This window comes from Rhinopithecus roxellana, chromosome 5, assembly GCF_007565055.1.
Source record: "Rhinopithecus roxellana isolate Shanxi Qingling chromosome 5, ASM756505v1, whole genome shotgun sequence".
Classification (NCBI taxonomy): Eukaryota; Metazoa; Chordata; class Mammalia; order Primates; family Cercopithecidae; genus Rhinopithecus; species Rhinopithecus roxellana.
The window spans coordinates 30,128,287-30,147,050 of record NC_044553.1 but is presented as its reverse complement, the minus strand read 5'-3'; the positions used below and the strand labels follow the sequence as shown (position 1 = coordinate 30,147,050).

The 18,764-nt window shown below is 38.8% G+C and overlaps 1 protein-coding gene across 1 annotated transcript in view; it reads left to right on the top strand.

The window, feature by feature from the left end:
* Positions 1-18,764, top strand: part of UBR1 (ubiquitin protein ligase E3 component n-recognin 1) — a 161,211-nt gene that overhangs the window by 41,911 nt on the left and 100,536 nt on the right. Inside the window, exons 7-12 of the mRNA XM_010383779.2 lie at positions 9,720-9,782; positions 10,009-10,132; positions 10,637-10,744; positions 11,430-11,518; positions 13,367-13,465; positions 14,946-15,103. Of these exons, the coding sequence (XP_010382081.1) occupies positions 9,720-9,782; positions 10,009-10,132; positions 10,637-10,744; positions 11,430-11,518; positions 13,367-13,465; positions 14,946-15,103 (641 nt within the window). The remainder of the gene's footprint in view (positions 1-9,719; positions 9,783-10,008; positions 10,133-10,636; positions 10,745-11,429; positions 11,519-13,366; positions 13,466-14,945; positions 15,104-18,764) is intronic.

Below are 18,764 nucleotides of genomic sequence, written 5' to 3'. Positions count from 1 at the left end.
GAAAAGCTTCCTGGCAGCCAGGTGTTGACTGAAGCCCTTGCTCGGTATTGTGTTAGGTCTGACCATCCTCTCCATTTATTCCTTACATCCTAGGTAAATTGGTTAGAGCTTCAGTTTTGTGAGTGTGTGTATCATAATTTTAGGTAACTGTTTATAACTTTCATCTTTTATTTTAAATAATTAGAAAGTTACTGAATTTGGGCGGGCATGGTGGCTTACACCTGTAATCCCAGCACTTTGAGAGGCCGAGGCGGGCTGATCAGGAGGTCAGGAGATCGAGACCATCCTGGCTAACATGGTGAAATCCCGTCTCTACTAAAAATACAAAAAATTAGCCGGACATGGTGGCGGGCGCCTATAGTCCCAGCTACTTGGGAGGCTGAGGCAGGAGAGTGGCGTGAACCCGGAAGCTGGAGCTTGCAGTGAGCCAAGATCACGCCACTGCACTCCAGCCCGGGCGACAGAGCGACTCCATCTCAAAAAAAAAAAAAAAAGAAAGTTACTGAATTTATTTGGCAATGTGTAGGTAAGAATGTCATCTCAACTTTAGTCTGGTCCTATAATTCTTTACTGAATGAATGAATGAATAAGTGCATGAATTATGAAAAGTTGATCATTTCTGAGGTCTTAACATGATTTATTTAAATTACTTTTAGAGTAATATTAATTCTATGGCTCAGTTTATTTAACATCCATCCGGAGCAAAATGGATTCTTCAGGTAATATGAGTATATAAAAGGAATATTAACCTCATCCTTGCCCTTGGGTGCAGTATAATCTAGAGTAAGAAATAGCATGACATTAGTCATTTAATTTTTTCATTTTTAATGTACTTTTTAAAGACACCTGGTTTAATATAGGATTAGAATATGTGGTTAACTTTCTCTGTGTTTCGTATGTGTAGCTTATGTGATCGCAAATCATTAATGAAAGAGCAAATGAAGTGAAAAAAACAAAAGGGTGTGAACAACTAATAATAGCTAACATTTACGAAGTATTTACATACGTCAAACATGTTATACTTTATATGTAATATCTCACTTAAGCCCTATAGCCATAAGTCAACTATTTGAAATTGATACTGATATTATTATCTCTGTTTCGTAAATCTGTATTTATACCTGGAGAACTAAGAGGATCAATATCTTGGCACACCGGTAACTCATTCTGAGTACATAAGAATTCTGGTTAGTGGCCAGGCGTGGTGGCTCACACCTGTAATCCCAGCACTTTGGGAGGCCAAGGCACGTGGATCATGAGATCAGGAGATTGAGGCCATCCTGGCTCACATGGTGAAACTGCATCTCTACTAAAAATATAAACAATTAGCCCGGCATGGTGGCAGGCACCTGTAGTCCCAGCTACTTGGGAGGCTGAGGCAGGAGAATGGCGTGAACCCAGGAGGCGGAGCTTGCAGTGAGCCGAGATCGTGCCACTGCACTCCAGCCTGGGCGACAGAGCGAGACTCTGTCTCAAAAAAAAAATAAAAGAGAGTTCTGGTTAGAATAGCACTCTTGAAAGTTTAATGTTCACATGAATAGATCTTTTTAAAAATGCAGATTCTAGGGGCCAGGTGCTGTGGCTCATGGCTGTACTTGTAGCACTTTGAGAGACTGAGGTAGGAGGATCGCTTGAGGCCAGGAGTTTGAGACCAGCCTGGCCAACATAGCGAGACTCTGTCTCTACAAAAAAACTGAGACAAGGCCGGGCGTGGTGGCTCAAGCCTGTAATCCCAGCACTTTGGGAGGCCGAGACGGGCGGATCACGAGGTCAGGAGATCGAGACCATTCTGGCTAACACGGTGAAACCCCGTCTCTACTAAAAAAAAAATACAAAAACTAGCCGGGCGAGGTGGCAGGCGCCTGTAGTCCCAGCTCCTCGGGAGGCTGAGGCAGGAGAATGGCGTGAACCCGGAAGGCGGAGCTTGCAGTGAGCTGAGATCCGGCCACTGCACTCCAGTCAGGGCGACAGAGCGAGACTCTGCCTCAAAAAAAAAAAAAAACTGAGACAAAACAAAATGCAAATTCTGATTTGCTATGGGGTATGCAGTTCAGTTCTTCATTTCTAACAGGTTCCCAGGTGATTTCTAGTAGGTTTGCCATTAGGTATGCAGTTCTTCATTTCTAACAAGGTTCCTAGGTGATTTTGATACTTCCAGTGCAAGGACCACATTTCGGTTAGCCTGTGTTTTCTTCAGCATTTCTCTTGTATATAAATAAGTCTCTGTTTGCTCAAAGGCTAAAAAGATCAGTTATTTACTGATATGACCAGCATATAAATGTGAACTGTGTTTTCTTCTAAGTTTTGGATGACCTCATAAATTACATATAGTCAAGTGGAGGTGATAAATGTATGTTAATCATTGCTGGTCTCAGATTGACTGTGTTTCCAGATTCCTTATAATTTGACATAACTCTAAAGTATTTTAGAAAGTGTGTTCTCTTGGCCGGGCGTGGTGGCTCAAGCCTGTAATCCCAGCACTTTGGGAGTCCGAGACGGGCGGATCACGAGGTCAGGAGATCGAGACCATTCTGGCTAATACGGTGAAACCCTGTCTCTACTTAAAAATACAAAAAACTAGCCAGGCGACGAGGCGGGCGCCTGTAGTCCCAGCTACTCGGGAGGCTGAGGCAGGAGAATGGCGTAAACCCGGGAGGCGGAGCTTGCAGTGAGCTGAGATCCGGCCACTGCACTCCAGCCTGGGTGGCAGAGCAAGACTCCGTCTCAAAAAAAAAAAAAAAAAAAAAAAAAAAAAGTGTGTTCTACTCTTAGGCTGATAGATTCCTGAAATTAGATTTATTGTAAGGAAGTGAAGAACATGAGTATGAGTGAGTTTTAAGAGGAATGGTTGAAAGCTATATTTATTTACAGTTAAGAAGATTGAGAAAAAGATAGGTAAGGCAGTGCTTAAAGAACACAAGAAAGATGAAGATTTAGCAGGCAAAAAGAAAAGGAAGAGAATAAGCATTCTTGTACACCAGCAGCAGGCAAGCAGAGAGCCAAATCATGAATGAACTCCCATTCACAATTGCTACAGAGAGAATAAAATACCTACGAATACAGCTAACAAGAGAAGCGAAGGACCTCTTCAAGGGGAAGTACAAACCACTGCTCAACAGGACACGAACAAATGGGAAAAAAACATTCCATCTTCATGGATGGGAAGAATCACCATTGTGAAAACGACCATACTGCCCAAAGTAATTTATAAGTTCAGTGTTATTCCCATTAAACTACCATTAATGTTCTTCACAGAATTAGAAAAAACTACTTAAAAATTCAAATGGAACCAAAAAAGAGCCTAAATAGCCAATACAATCCTAAGCAAAAATATAAAAGCTGGAGACATCATACTATCCTACTTTATACTACTAGTCTATAGTAACCAAAACAACTTGGTACTGCTACGAAAACAGACACATAGACCAATGGAACAGAATAGAGAACTCAGAAATAAGACCACACACCTAGAACCATCTGATTATTGACAAACATGACAAAAACAAGCAATGGGGAAAGGATTCCCTATTCAATAAATGGTGCTAGGATAACTGGCTAGCCACATGCAGAAAATTGAAACTGGACCCCTTCCCTATACCTTATACAAAAATTAACTCAAGATAGATTAAAGACTTAAATGTAAAACCCCAAGCTATAAACCCTAGAAAAAAATCTAGGCAGTACCATTCAGGACATAGGCATGGGCAAAGATTTCATGACAAAAACACCAAAAGCAATTGCAACAAAAGCAACAGTTGACAAATGGGATCTAATTAAACCAAACAGCTTCTGCACAGCAAAAGAAACTATCATCAGAGTGAACAACCTACAGAATAAGAGAACATTTTTGCAATCTGTCCATCTGATGAAGGTTTAGTACCCAGTCTACAAGGAACTTAAACAAATTTACAAGAAAAAAACCAACAGCCTCACCAAAAAGTAGGCAAAAGACATGAACAGACACTTCTCAAAAGAAGACATACATGCAGGCAGCAAACATGAATAAAAGCTGAACATCATGGATCATTAGAGAAATGCAGCCATAAAAAGGAACAAGATCATGTCCTTTGCAGGACTGTGGATGGAGCTGGAAGCCATTATCCTCAGCAAACTAACTCAGGAAAAGTAAACCAAACATGCATGCTCTCACTTATAAGTGGAGCTGAATGATGAGAACACATGGCCACTTGGTGGGGAGCAACACACACTGGGGCCTGTCAGGGAGATTGAGAGGGGAGAGAGTATCAGGAAGAATTGCTAATGGAGCCTGGACTTAATACCTAGGTGATGGGTTGATCTCTGCAGCAGACAACCATGGCACACGTTTACCTATGTAACAAACCTGTACATCCTGCACATGTACCCTGGAAATTAAAAGTTTAAGAAAAAAAGGTAAGGAAGAGAATAGGAAAGGAGAACCAATCAGAGGAAGAAAGAGAAAAGTGGGCAAAGAAAGAAAAGGCAAAAACGATAGAGATAGGAAAATAAGACAGAAAATAATAGAAGAAAGTGAAATGGGGTATTTAGCAAACCTTTTTTTAGTCCTTCAGAATGATACCGGGTTTAGTCAGATGTCAATACCTATATTACTATTGCTACGCTGTAGTTATAGGTCATAGAAGGAACTTTAAAGGTTAATCAGGCTTATGATTTTCAACTACAGTACTAGTTGTACAAAGTAAAATCTACTTGGGATGTTAGATTTTCACAACAATTATTAAATATATATTTATACCCCGTCTCATTCAGAAAACATTAGGTGGCTGTAATCACAAAGACCTTAGAAGACAATCTTTAAATGTCCTTCTTAGGAGAAAAATGGAGCCTTTTGTTTTTGTCCTGGTAGGACCCTGTTTGATGGTAAAGTTGTAAGATAGGGCCGGATGTGGTGGCTCACGCCTGTAATTCCAGTACCTGGGGAGGCTTGGGCGGGCGGATCACCTGAGGTCGGGAGACTAGTCTTGCCAACATGGTGAAACCCCGTCTCTACTAAAAATACAAAATTAGCCGGGTGTAGTGGCACATGCTTGTAATCCCAGCTACTCAGGAGACTGAGGCAGGAGAACTGCTTGAACCTAGGAGGGGGAGGTTGCAGTGAACTGAGATTGCACCACTGCACTCCAGCCTGGGCAACAGAGCGAGATTCTGTCTCAAAAAAAAAAAAAAAAAGATGTAAGATAGGAAATAGTGAAAACCCAGTGAAATTGGCCATCCTTATATTGAGAGCACAGTATCGCTGGTCCTCTAACTTGTGCTTTTAGCACTTAGAAAGTTTGTTTCTCTGACTGCTTTGCTTGTTAGACAACTCTCATTCTTAGAAAAATTTTTTCCCGTTTTCAGCCAAAATCTGTCTCCATGTGTTTTCCGACTAATTTCTTATAGAACAAACCAGAAAAGCTCTTCTTTTTCTTTCAAGTGACAACCCATCAGATAGTTTTTAAAAACTGTTATGTTTGTTTTCTTCTGTTTTCTTCAGCTGTCCTATGATAATCTCATACTGATCAAACTCTATTTCCTTCTCTCAACCTCCTCCCCTGGGTAAATAATAGTTTATCAAAGATTTTCTTAAAATGCGTAAAACAGTCTGTTTTACAAACCCTTAAAGATACACACTTTTAGTGAACTCTAAGTGAGTTCACTAAACATTTATTAAAGCTCTTTGAGGAAATACCAAGATGAATTAGATTGAATCTGCCTTCAAAGAATTATTCCCTACTGTTCTTATGAAAGAAACAGTCATTCAAAGGCCGGGTACGGTGGCCCACACCTGTAATCCCAGCACTTTGGGAGGCTGAGGCGGGCGGATCTCCTGAGGTCGGGAGTTCTCGACCAGCCTGACCAACATGGAGAAACCCCGTCTCTACTAGAAATACAAAATTAGCCAGGTGTGGTGGTGCATGCCTATAATCCCAGCTGCTTGGGAGACTGAGGCGGGAGAATCACTTGAACCCAGGAGGTGGAGGTTGCAGCGAGCCGAGATCATTCCATTGCACTCTAGCCCAGGCAACAATGAACGAAATTCCATCTCAAAAAATAATAATAATAATAAAAAAGAAAAAAACAGGCATTCAAGAAAAAATTTAAAGATGTAATGGTGCTCTTTTTAAGTTCATATTTTTAAAAAATTAATTTTTATTTTAAGAGACAGGGTCTCACTATGTTGCCCACACTTGTCTTGAACTCCTGGGCTCAGGTGATTTACCCACCTTGGCCTTCCGAAGTGCTGGGATTACGGGTGTGAGCCACTGCACCTGGCTCCTGAGTCACATTTTTGCCGTCTTATGTACAAGGTTAATATTGCAGACTATAAGAGAAAATCTTAGTAGATAATAAGATCTATTATTGTGGGAGGATTACTGTGAGCTGTCATGAACTTAGGACTCTGAAAAGACACATACCAGTAGGAGAAACCAGTGTCCCAGGAGAATTGACTTGCGAAAGCGTGGGGCTGTGCTTTGTCGGTTTTCATATGGAATGGAAAGATCTGTGTCTCCCAGTGTTTGTCCTATCTCTTCCTAGCATTTCTTCCTGTTACTGCTCTCCTCTGCAGTCAAAGTGGAGAAGGCTTGTAGCTACAGCTAATCTATCTACTGATAGGTTGTCTTGTTTTGGGGTCCCAAGGCTCCATAAGGTGATGGTGATTGCAAGAAAAGCTTTTTAATAAATGATTATTCAAAAGGTAAAATAGGACATGAGATAATGTTGTACACCCAATTAAGGTGAAAAATGTACTCCTTCGCTAGAAGAAACTGTGTTACAGTTAGTCTGTTTTACAAACCCTTAAAGATACACACTTGTAGTTCTGTGCTTTCAGCTATAGTGTGAGGATAAAGGTAACCTATTAGAAATCACTTGGAAAGAATTTTTTTTTTTCGGAGTAGACATGCCAGCCCAAGCCTAGGAAATCAGAATTGCGAGTGTGAGGAAGAGAATAGGAAAGAAATGCCCGTGTGTTTTGAAAACACTGCCTCCCTTCAGTTGATCTACTCCCACCCCTGTATTTTTTGGTCATTAAGAAAGGTTATTTTTGTTGGATTCCTGTAGTCCCAGCTACTTAGGAGGCTGAGCCTGGGAGTTCAAGGCTGTAGTGAGCTTTGATGACACCACTGCCTTCCAGCCTGAACAACAGAGTGAGACCCCATCTCCAGTCAATCAATAAAATTTTTAATGGTGGTAAAATCTACATAACATAAAATTTATCATTTTAATCTTTTTCTAGGTATACCGTATACTAGTGTTAACTATCTTGTCATGCAACAGATCTCTAGAACTTTTCTATCTTGCAAAACTGAAACTTGATATCCATTGAACAATTCCTCCTTTTCCCCTCCCTCTATCCCCTGGCAACCACCAATTCTACTTTCTAAGAGCTTGACTATTTTAGATATCTCGTACAAGTGAGATCATGCAGTATTTGTCTGTTTGTGACTGGTTTATTTCACTTAACATATATGTCCTCAAAGTTTATCCATATTTTATCAACTATATGACATGTATATGTATATGGTATATGTGGTATGTGTGTGTATATATGTATATATTTATATACACATATATATGTACAGTATTGTACTGTACAGTATTGTCCTGTATACAGTATATACACATACACACACACCATATTTTGTTTGCCTGTTCATCTTGTCAGTGGACACTTGGGTTTCTTCCACCTTCTGCTATTGTGAATAATGCTCTTGTGAACATGGATCCACAAAAGTCTGTTCAAGTCTTTGCTTTCAGTTCTTTTGGGTCCATGCCCACAAGTGGAATTGCTGGATCATATGGGAATTCTATTTCTAATTTCTTGAGGAACCACCATATTTTTTTCTATAGCAGCTGCACCATTTTGTGTATTCTCCAGCAATGCACAAGGGCTTCTCCACATCCTTGTCAGTACTATTTTCCCTAGGTTATTGGGGTACAGGTGGTATTTGGTTATATGAGCAAGTTCTTTAGTGGTGATTTGTGAGATTTTTGATCCACCCATCACCCCAGCAGTATACACTGCATCCTATTTATAGTCTTTTGTCCCTCTTCCCCCACCCACCCTTCCCTCAAAGTACCCGAAGTCCATTGTATCATTCTTATGCCTTTGCGTCCTCATAGCTTAGCTCCCACGTATCAGTGAGAACATACGATGTTTGGTTTTCCATTCCTGATTTACTTCACTTAGAATAATAGTCTCCAGTCTCACCCGGGTTGCTGCAAATGCCATTAATTCATTCCTTTTTTATGGCTGAGTAGTATTCCATCCTCTGTGTGTGTGTGTATGTGTGTATACATGTGTGTGTCTATATATACATATATGTGTGTTTGTGTGTGTATGTGTATATATGTGTGTATATATAGATATGTCACAGTTTATCCACTCTTCAATGGGCATTTGAGTTGGTGCCATGATTTTGCAATTGCGAATTGTAACTGCTAAAAACATGTGTGTGCAAGTATCTTTTTCATATAATGACTTCTTTTCCTCTGGAAAGATAGTGGGACTGAGTATTTAGGGTGTCTCCCAGGTCCTGCAGGAGCAGTCCCCTGCTTCAGAAGGTCTGTGGGTCCTCTTTGGATTGCTGGTTTGTTCTTGCAGTCGTTCTGAAGCTAAAATTCATGATGTGAGCCTCTGTGCGCTCCTCCGTCCATCTGAGTCGGAGCTCCAATCTAGTCCTGCCTCCCATCCACCATGATCAGCAAACTCCCTTGTTGTTTTTTGATAGCAGCCAAAAAATATGGATGTGAGGTGGTTTTCCTCCCCCCGTTTATTGAGATCCACTGCTGTAGGTTAATTGCCAGCATCACATACATATAAGCTGATTGAGCTCAAGTTTATATAACTATTCTTGTCTTATCTGTTCTTTTAACAATCTCTCATGGCCTGGCTTTTTGTGCATTTTTTTCTTCTGTAATGGCAACCTTACTGGTGTAATTAGTAGTCCAAATATATTTGAATAGTTCTTATGCTTATGTACTAAGGAGCTAAAGAGGGAATATTACAGGGTGGTTAGAAGTGCAGACTCTGGAGATGAAATGCTTGTCATGGATCTCTGAATCTATCACTTGCTAACTTTCTGATTTGGGGACAAATTAACTTCTGTCTTATTTTTCTTTTTATCATCTGTAAGTGGGGTATACTTTCTTCATAGGGTCATTGTAAAGGTTAAATGAGGAAGACAGTGCTTCCTGACTTTTTTCACATGACACACGTAGAAAATGATAAATTTTTACAGGTGGGTAAAAGAATAAGCTACAAGGAAATCCTACATAGACCTTGCATGAACGCCTCCAGGACTGGTGGAATCAGTAGTCCAGCTATACTTCCAGCTCGTTAATGGGCCACAAGTATATTATAGGATACGTGTTGAAGAACTGTGAATTCATTCTTGAAAAATATTTTAAACACACAGCAGAAGTTTAGAAAGCCTGAGTCATTGTTTCATACAAGTAGAAAGGACACTTCAGTAACTAAAGAACTACCATTCTTGCCAGGCAAGAAACTCAACATCTTAAATTATAGAATATCTCTCCTAGGTATATTAAAGTTTTCATACTTCATAAAGGTGTTAAACATTTGCGTCTGTCTTTCAGGTATTGTTTCAATATCTTACAACGTTTAGTCAACACGTGATTAGTAATTAAGAGCTCATTAAGTCTTTGGGCCACATATTGCTTATTGATTGTGGTTATCATTTCATTACCTAATTCTCACTTTTGTCTATAATTAGGGTCGTCGGGCTGTTAAAGCGGGTGCTTATGCTGCTTGCCAGGAAGCAAAGGAAGATATAAAGGTAACTTTCTGAATTAGGGGGAAAAAGAGAAGTTAAAGATGAATGTACTTTACAAGAGGCCAAGTAGAATAATTTGAGTGATGATGTTGTTGAAATGGTTTAGGGCACCTAGATGCAGAAATTTGGAAATGGCAGGGTTATGTGATTTCTTTTTTTAAAGTATAAATGCCTTTACTAAAAGCAAATTTTAAATGCTATTTTTTTGGTTTGTTGCCTTCATTTGTAGAGTCATTCAGAAAATGTCTCTCAACATCCACTTCATGTAGAAGTATTACACTCAGAGATTATGGCTCATCAGAAATTTGCTTTGCGTCTTGGTTCCTGGATGAACAAAATTATGAGCTATTCAAGTAAGCATACCTCCTGTTTTTCTTGTTTCTGATAAAATACTGTGTTTTTTATAGTCACAAATTTTAAAATGTCATTGAGTATGAAATACAGTTTTTCTTTTTTTTTTTGGTTTATACCCTTTGATTAATTTTCAGGGTTGCATTTCAAATGCATAATATCTTAGCATATTATTTCAAGTGCATAGTATCAAATAATACCTTTTTATTGACTGTTGAGTCTTTGATGTTGACAGAATTATTCTTTACATCAAATGTGGGAAGATTAATGTTAGTCTTTTCACATGTTATAGGAAGTGTACTTTTAGGAGAAATATTATAAGAATAAAAATTATGGCTGAGTGCAGTGGCTTATGACAGTAATCCCAGCACTGTGAGAGGCTGAGGTGGGAGGATCACTTGAGCCCAGGAGTTCAAGACCAACCTGGGCAACAGAGTGAGATTCATCTCTTTTTAAAAAGAAAAAGAATACAAGTTGTGTAATTGAGTGACCTCTTTTGTTTATAGGTGACTTTAGGCAGATCTTTTGCCAAGCATGCCTTAGGGAAGAACCTGACTCGGAGAATCCCTGTCTCATAAGCAGGTTAATGCTTTGGGATGCAAAGCTTTATAAAGGTAAGTAGACATTTGCTTATGCTTTTTGTCAGGAAGCAAAGGAAGATTATGATCTTAAAGTGGAGCTGTAATATCTTTTGTATATTAAATTAGTTACTAAATCTGTGATCTTGATTGATATTACATGTGAATATCAAGTTTAACCAGTCAGTATGTATTCTTTGGTGTTAAAATGCAGGGATGTTATCTTTTAATTACAGAGTCTTTTCATTTAGTGAGAGCCAGTCAAAAAGAGTATATATGTATATATCTATACATGTATCTATATATTCAGGTAGTAATGCCATTGTTGAGTGGCAAAAAGAAAGCTATTTTCATTGTAAAAATCTAAATGAAGAACAAAATGTAAAAGTCAAGAGAAAGGCTAAAAGCATGGAGAAGGAAAAGTACAGAGTAAGAGTACTTTCGAGTGAAATAGAAACAGGATGAAAAAGTTAGGAGAGAATAAATTGAAGTGTAAGATGAAGTGGTGGGAGGGGTACAGAAAAAGAGGGAAAAGGCAATATATGTGTGTATTTTAAATTCTAGTTATTAAATATTAATACAATAAATGCTGTTTATATTTGAGGTCTGTTTGCATGTGAAATAATTTTATAATATTCTGCCACTCTAATAGCTGGAATGCTTTTGGTTTTTGCCTTGGTGATTCCCCTCATTCCCCCACCCTCCTCAAAATACTCTATAGGTGCCCGTAAGATCCTTCATGAATTGATCTTCAGCAGTTTTTTTATGGAGATGGAATACAAAAAACTCTTTGCTATGGAATTTGTGAAGGTAATTATTTATAAATTAGATATCAATAAATACAAATAGGCAGTTTTTATAAATGAATTAAATGTTACGATTCATTTCTTTGTCAAAAGTTCGTTCTTGGCCCTGAGGGTTGACGCACACCTGTAATCCCAGCACTTTGGGAGGCGGAGGTGGGTGGATCATTTGAAGTCAGGAGCTCGAGACCAGCCTGGCCAACATGGTGAAACCCCGTCTCTACTAAAAATACAGAAATTAGCCGGGCATGGTGGCGGGTGCCTGTAGCCCCAGCTACTCAGGAGGCTGAGGCAGGAAAATCGCTTGAACCTGGGAGATGGAGGTTGCCGTGAACCAAGATCGCGCCACTGCACCCTAGTCTGGGCAACAGAGTGAGACTCCTATCTCAAAAAAAAAAAAGTTCGGTCTCATACATTGCATAAATATTTTCACAAATGTCATTTGCTTGTATAGAAACAGCGCTCTTAGAGAAGAGATAGGTGGAACATGACCTACTGACCCAGAGCAAAGGGAGATTATCACATTCACATATGCATTCAGTCTTCCTAATCATTTATTTGGCTGTTTGTAAAATTACAATAAGAATAGAAGTGACTAATTGAAAAAGGATAGCAGGAAAGAAGAGCAGATGTGTATGCTAAAGTGGGGTGCAGGAATTAGGTGGCCAAGGGTTCTACTTAATTGTTGGAAGCTAAAATGTAAGGCTAAAATTTACAGCTTTTTAATGTTTTATTAATCTGTCATGTATCTCTTACCTTACTGTGTCTTTTTGTCTATCAACCAAATTAGACTGCAAGGTTATACATATCAGGGACTCCTTTGAATCTTTTATTTTGCCTTATATAAAGGTATCCAGTAATACTTGTTAATTTCTTCTGATTTTGAGTTGCACTCAATTCTGTAAGACTTAAAATAGATATAGGACCCAAGATGGAATTGGAAGCAGAGAAAGAAATAATGATTGTTGTAAGCAAATGACACTGTGGGATAAGATACCTGCATTCCCTGGATTTTATATGCAGACTTACAAGTAACTAAGACATTTGTTGTATGTCTTATCCTTCAGCAGTGATGACAACCTAAGATGTTCTCTTCTAAAACTCTTTAGATATAGAATATTGGACCATATATGTGATCTGAAATGAAATTTTGTTTTCTTATACAAAAGCTAATCTCCCAACTTAGATGATTTTTTTGTACACCATGGTTACCCCTTAAACTTTGTAGGAATTTTGGAGGGTAAAGTATCCAACTTAAAATAGGTTAAGTATCCAACTTTGTGCCTTGCACATAATAGATGCCTGTTATGTGACTGAGTGTATTACCATTTTTGTTCTCCCAGTTTATCAGGGTTGTTTTGCAGCTGTTATGTACCAGTATGGGAAAGAAGTTATTCGCAGCCAGCATCCATTCTGTTTAAGACTGTATTCAATCTGATTGGTTGGTTTTTCTGGGTCATATCAGTTACTACATACTTTGAATATATTCCCTGCCCAATACCATTAGAGTAGAAGCTGCTAAAGGTTGCCCCAGATTCTGTTTGGAGAAAGGATAAACTATACCATTGCAGTCCTCTGTTTTTTTTGTTTGTTTGTTTTGTTTTTAACCTGTATGTATGTTTTAATAGTTTCCACTTCTATCTCTGCTGAATTGAGTAGGTGAATTTTTACTTGATTTGTTGTTTGTTATTCTCCTTCTAAGATATTTTTGTTGATCATAATATCTTGCCTTAATAAATAGGAATTATCTTACTTGACATTTTATAGATAGAAACTTGCAGCAGTTATTAAAATTGGGATTTTTTAAAGGTCTTTAGTAGTGATTTATAATTGATTCTCTACTTGTATATTTCAGTATTATAAACAACTACAGAAAGAATATATCAGTGATGATCATGACAGAAGTATCTCTATAACTGCACTTTCAGTTCAGATGTTTACTGTTCCTACTCTGGTATGTATTGATTATATTCCTTTTCAGTCTTTCTAAGTAAAACTTGTTTTGCTTTGTAAGAATTCCACTTAATGTTGAATCAAATTAGAACAATGTTAGAATCAGTAAGTTGGGCTATGTGAATACTTTAGTGCTACCCAAGGACTAGTTAACTAGGCGCCACCTTGGTTCAGATGTCCTCGTCAATGCAGATGACACCTAGAACTGGTTTCTTACTTTCTAGAGTAACTTACAAACCCTGCCTTTTCAAACCAACAATATTTTATTTTTAAGTTATTGTTTGTAGGCAGATAGAGTAAGATAAAACTGAGAAACGGGAGAGTGTGCCTGTCAAGCATTTGGGAGAGATGGTGCTACATAGGCCTGGGAGTAGAGTGGAAGATTCTGCTTCCTTTGTAAAGTCCATACTTTTCTTTGTTTTTTGTTTTTTGGTTTTTGAGACAGAGTCTTGCTGGGTTGCCCTGGCTGGAGTGCAGTGGGACGACCTCGGCTCACTGCAGCCTCTGCTTCCCGAGTTCAAGCGATTCTCATGCCTTAACCACCCAAGTAGCTGGGATTATGGGCATGCACCACCATGCCTGGCTAATTTTTGTATTTTTAGTAGAGACGGGGTTTCACCATGTTGGCCAGGCTGGTCTCAAACTCCTGACCTCAGGTGATCCACCCACCTTAGCCTCCCAAAGTGCTGGAATTACAGGTGTGAGCCACCGCGCCCAGCCCTACTTCTTTTCTTGTTTGGAATTAGATAGTTAACCAAACTTGGTTAATTGTTTCTAGTTTACTTTTTCAAAAGGATGGGGAGAAGAATTCAGATTGGGGTAAGAAGGAGATTTCAAAATAGATCGTAGTGTGCTAGAAGTCATGAAGTACATCTTTGTTGTACTTTGCTCATCATGTGATTTTTTTTTTTTTTTTTTTGAGACGGAGTCTCGCTCTGTCACTCAGGCTGGAGTGTATTAGCACAATCTTGGCTCACCGCAACCTCTGCCTCCTGGTTCAAGCGATTCTCCTGCCTCAGCCTCCTGAATAGCTGAGATTACAGGCATTGCCACCACACCCGGCTAATTTTTGTATTTTTTGTGGAGAAGGAGTTTTACCATGTTGACCAGGGTGGTCTCGAACTCCTGACCTCAGGTGATCCGCCTGCCTCGGCCTCCCAAAATCCTGGGATTGCAGGCATGAGCCACCACACCTGGCTTCATTGTGTGATTACTGATGATAAATGTTTATCTAGATAACCTGTCTAATGGGCTTGGGGTATCCAAATAGGTGTTGTCTAGTTACTGAGGAGTAGGGAATTTTTTTCTTTTAGAAAATAACTTCTTAGTAGTTGCTATTCAGTGAAACTAAGGACTGTGTTTAACATTCAATAACAAACATTTATTTAAAATAACTTACGGACTAACCCAATGAATGAATAAATTAAGTCCATACCACAGTGAGTTAATGCTAAAGAAAATATTCTTGAAATATTCTGCAGGCTCGACATCTTATTGAAGAGCAGAATGTTATCTCTGTCATTACTGAAACTCTGCTAGAAGTTTTACCTGAGTACTTGGACAGGAACAATAAATTCAACTTCCAGGGTTACAGCCAGGACAAACTGGGAAGAGTATATGCAGTAATATGTGACCTAAAGTAAGTTGTTCAAGTCAAAACGTGAGGGCACCTGTTAAACTCAGTGTGCTTATTTGCTGTGTCTTATAAGTAATCCTGTGATCATTTTGGTTATCTAGAATTCTCTTTATAATGATGGCAAGTACAAAGAACTGTTACTGCCTTGCGTTAATAAATGTCTTCAGTGAAGGCTTCTTACTGAGTTGTAAAACCTGGTTAATAAAGACGCTATTGAGGAGAGGCCTGTTACAAGAACTTGGGGTCTTCTGGGGTCACCAAATGCATTCCCATTGTAATTACCATACTTTTCACTCACTTCCACTCACACACTTTGGTTCTGTCCTTCCTATATAGTCTCTTTGTGCATAGTTTCAGATAATCTATTGATGTAAATTTCTTTTTTTTTCTTTTTTCTTTTTTTTTTTTCTTTTTTTTTTTTTTTTGAGACAGGGTCTCGTCCTGTTGCCCAAGCTGGAGTGCAGTGATGCAAACATGGCTCACTGAAGCCTCGACCTCCTGGGCTCAAGTGATCCTCCTGCCTCAGCCTCCCATGTAGCTGGGACCACAGGCACGTGCCACCACACCTGGCTAATTTTTTATTGTTTTGTAGAGACAGAGTCTCACCTTTTGTTGCCCAGGCTGATTTCGAACTCCTGGGCTCAAGCAATCCTGCTTTGGCCTCTCATAGTGTTGGGATTACAGGCATGAGCTACTGTGCCTGGCTATTAATGTGCCTGGCTATTAACATTTTTTTAACTCCCCTTTTGCTGTACTGTTGATCCTCCATATCTGTGGGTTCCACATCTGTGAGTTCAACCAACCACAGATTGAAAATACTCCATTTTAAAAAAATTGCCGCAAGGCTGAGGCAGAAGGATCACTTGAACCCTGGAGGTGGAGGTTGTAGTGAGCCGAGATTGTGCCGCTGCACTCCAGCCTGGCAATGGAGCAAGACTTTATCTCAAAAAAAAAAAAAAATTGCATCTGTATCAGACCAGCCTGGACAACATAGCAAGACCTTGTTTCTACAAAAAATAAAAATAAAAATTAGCCAGGTATGGCAGTGTAAGCCCGTATTCCTGGCTATTCCAGATGCAGAGGCGAGAAGATCACTTGAGCCCAGGGGTTTGAGGTTGCAGTTAACTGTGATCATGCCACTGCACTCCAGCCTGGGCAACAGAGTGGGATCCTATCTCTAAAAAAATAAAATAAAGTTTAGTAAATTGTCATGTTTTATCTTCAGTATAAGTGGAGATGGTAGGTAAATTCAGTAGTGAATCAATATGTAGCCATTGCAATTGCAATTTGTTTCTCAGCCAAATTATGCAAAAATTACATGTTGTAGAAAACAAAAACTCCTAATGGCAGTACTTAAAGTTATTGTTAAGTCAGTGAATATAGAAAAAAAAAATCTCTCTACCGTGGCTGTCATTACTGTGAAGTATTCTTATAACTGAGTTATTTTTGTATCCAGTTAAGTGGTGCATAATCACTTGTTTTATCATATTTTGTGGGTCTCTGACTATAGCTAGTCTTTACGGTAAATAGTTTAGAGCCAGCACATCCCTAAATACCTACCCTTATAGTAGAACTTTAAGGTGTCTGGTTTGGAAGGCAACTTCAAATCTTCTGATGCTTACAATTCCTCGCCTATATCCTAACCTAAATATAGATATCTCTAGTGACCAGGGGAAGGGAAAATTAACACCTGTTCTGCAGGTACTGTGTAATTCGCTCTCATAAGAATCCTGTGAAATTTATTGGTAACTGCTATGTGCCAAGGAGCTTTGCTTATTTTACCTGATTATATTCTTGCACCATTCTTAGAAAGTACTTGATATAATCTTACTTTGTAGATTGTAAATATTTGCCTAAGGTCACAAAGCTAGGAAGTGGCAGAACTGAGATTTGATTATAAACACCATTTATCTGTAAAACTCATGTTCCTTCTACTATGTCATGTAGCCTCACAGGATACATAAACAGCAACACAAAACCTGCTGTGAAACCTGGCCTAACACACCAATCACAAAAACTCTTTATTTAGCAAATAATTCATGTTCACTGTTTTCTCAGTCTCTCATTGTAGAAATTCTGTAGTAACATCTTACTCTTTCCCTGCATGTTTATTTACTAATTTCCCCTGAAACCTTGTTTTTAAATTAGTTAGAAATAACCACACTTAATGTGTTTTCTTCCCAGGATAAAGTCTAAATTCTGTCAGAATTTGTAGGTCTTCATAGTTTAGCTTTGTGTTTATCTGACTGTACCTCAGCACGAAATAAGTTTGTTGGTACTAGTAGGTACTCTGTTCAGCCTGCCTTAGGAAATTTTCACTCTCTCAAAGCAGCACATTCCAACTTTGGATAGCTTCTTCCAACTCTTAGAAAGTTTCCTATTGTATATTGAACTCTTGTCTTTTTTTGTAGCTTTTATTTTCCGGTTCTAGTTCTCTCTTTGTCCATTGAGAACACCTTCAATTCTCATTTAACTTGAAGAAGTGTTTAAAGGCAGCAGTCATGTCTGTCAGGTCTTTTCTGCATTGAGTTGCATTTATTTCTTAACTGGTCCCGTTTCATGTTGGTTAAAATTCCTCCTAAATCATTGTCCTTCTCTACTGAACCTGTTTCTGGTGCATGTATACCGTTTATGTGCCAAGAAATGAACACAGTTCTCCAACTGAGATCTGCCTGGTAAAACATAGAAGGGAGGGATTACTACCTCTCTTATTCTAAAAAATGTATGTCTATTACTTCAATTTTGTCAGTTGCTCTTTGGGAGGTACTTTGTTTCTCGGTTCCTAATTTATTGTGGAAATGCAACTTAGAAAAGAGATGCAGTTGAACCTTGGTTCTATTGAGGAGAACAATATTATTCTTTTATTACTCCAACCTGTTCCTTTGTTCCATTTCCAGAAAGTATAGCACATTCTCAAACAAAATCACTCCCTTACTGTCTCACCCTGTCCACACTTTCTCCCTCTTTTCCCATTGCTTTTGCCACCTATTTTTATCTACAAACTTCTTTTCCTTCCCTTCCTTACCTTTTTGTTTGTTCCAGTTCCTTATATCGTCTTGATAAGTCATTTGTAGAAGTCCCTCATGAGCTATGTGCGATTGCTAGAAACCAAAAATGTAAATTCTCTTCTAGATCAGTGCTTCTCAGATTTTAATGTGAATGCAAAAATGCAAATCATCTGGGAGCTGCTTTTTTTTTTTTTAATTTAACTTTTATTTTGAGTTCAGGCTTGTTACATAGGTAAACTTGTGTCATGGCGGGTTGTTGTTAAGATTATTTTGTCACCCAAGTATTAAGCCTAGTACCCATTAGTTATTTTTCCAGATCCTTTCCCTCCTTCCAACCTCAGTCCTCTGATAGACCCCAGTGTGTGGTGTTCCCCTCTATGCGTCCGTGCATTCTCATCATTTAGTTCCCACTTGTAAGTGAGAACATGTGGTATTTGGTTTTCTGTTTCTGCATTATTTTGCTGAGGATAATGGCCTCCAGCTCCATCCATGTTCCCAGAAAAGATGTGATCTCATTCTTTTTCCGGCTGCATAGTATTCCATGGTGTATATGTACCACATATTCTTTATCCAGTCTATCACTGATGGGCATTTAGGTTGATTCCATGTCTTTGCTATTGTGAATGCTGCAGTGAATGTATGTGTGCATGTGTCTT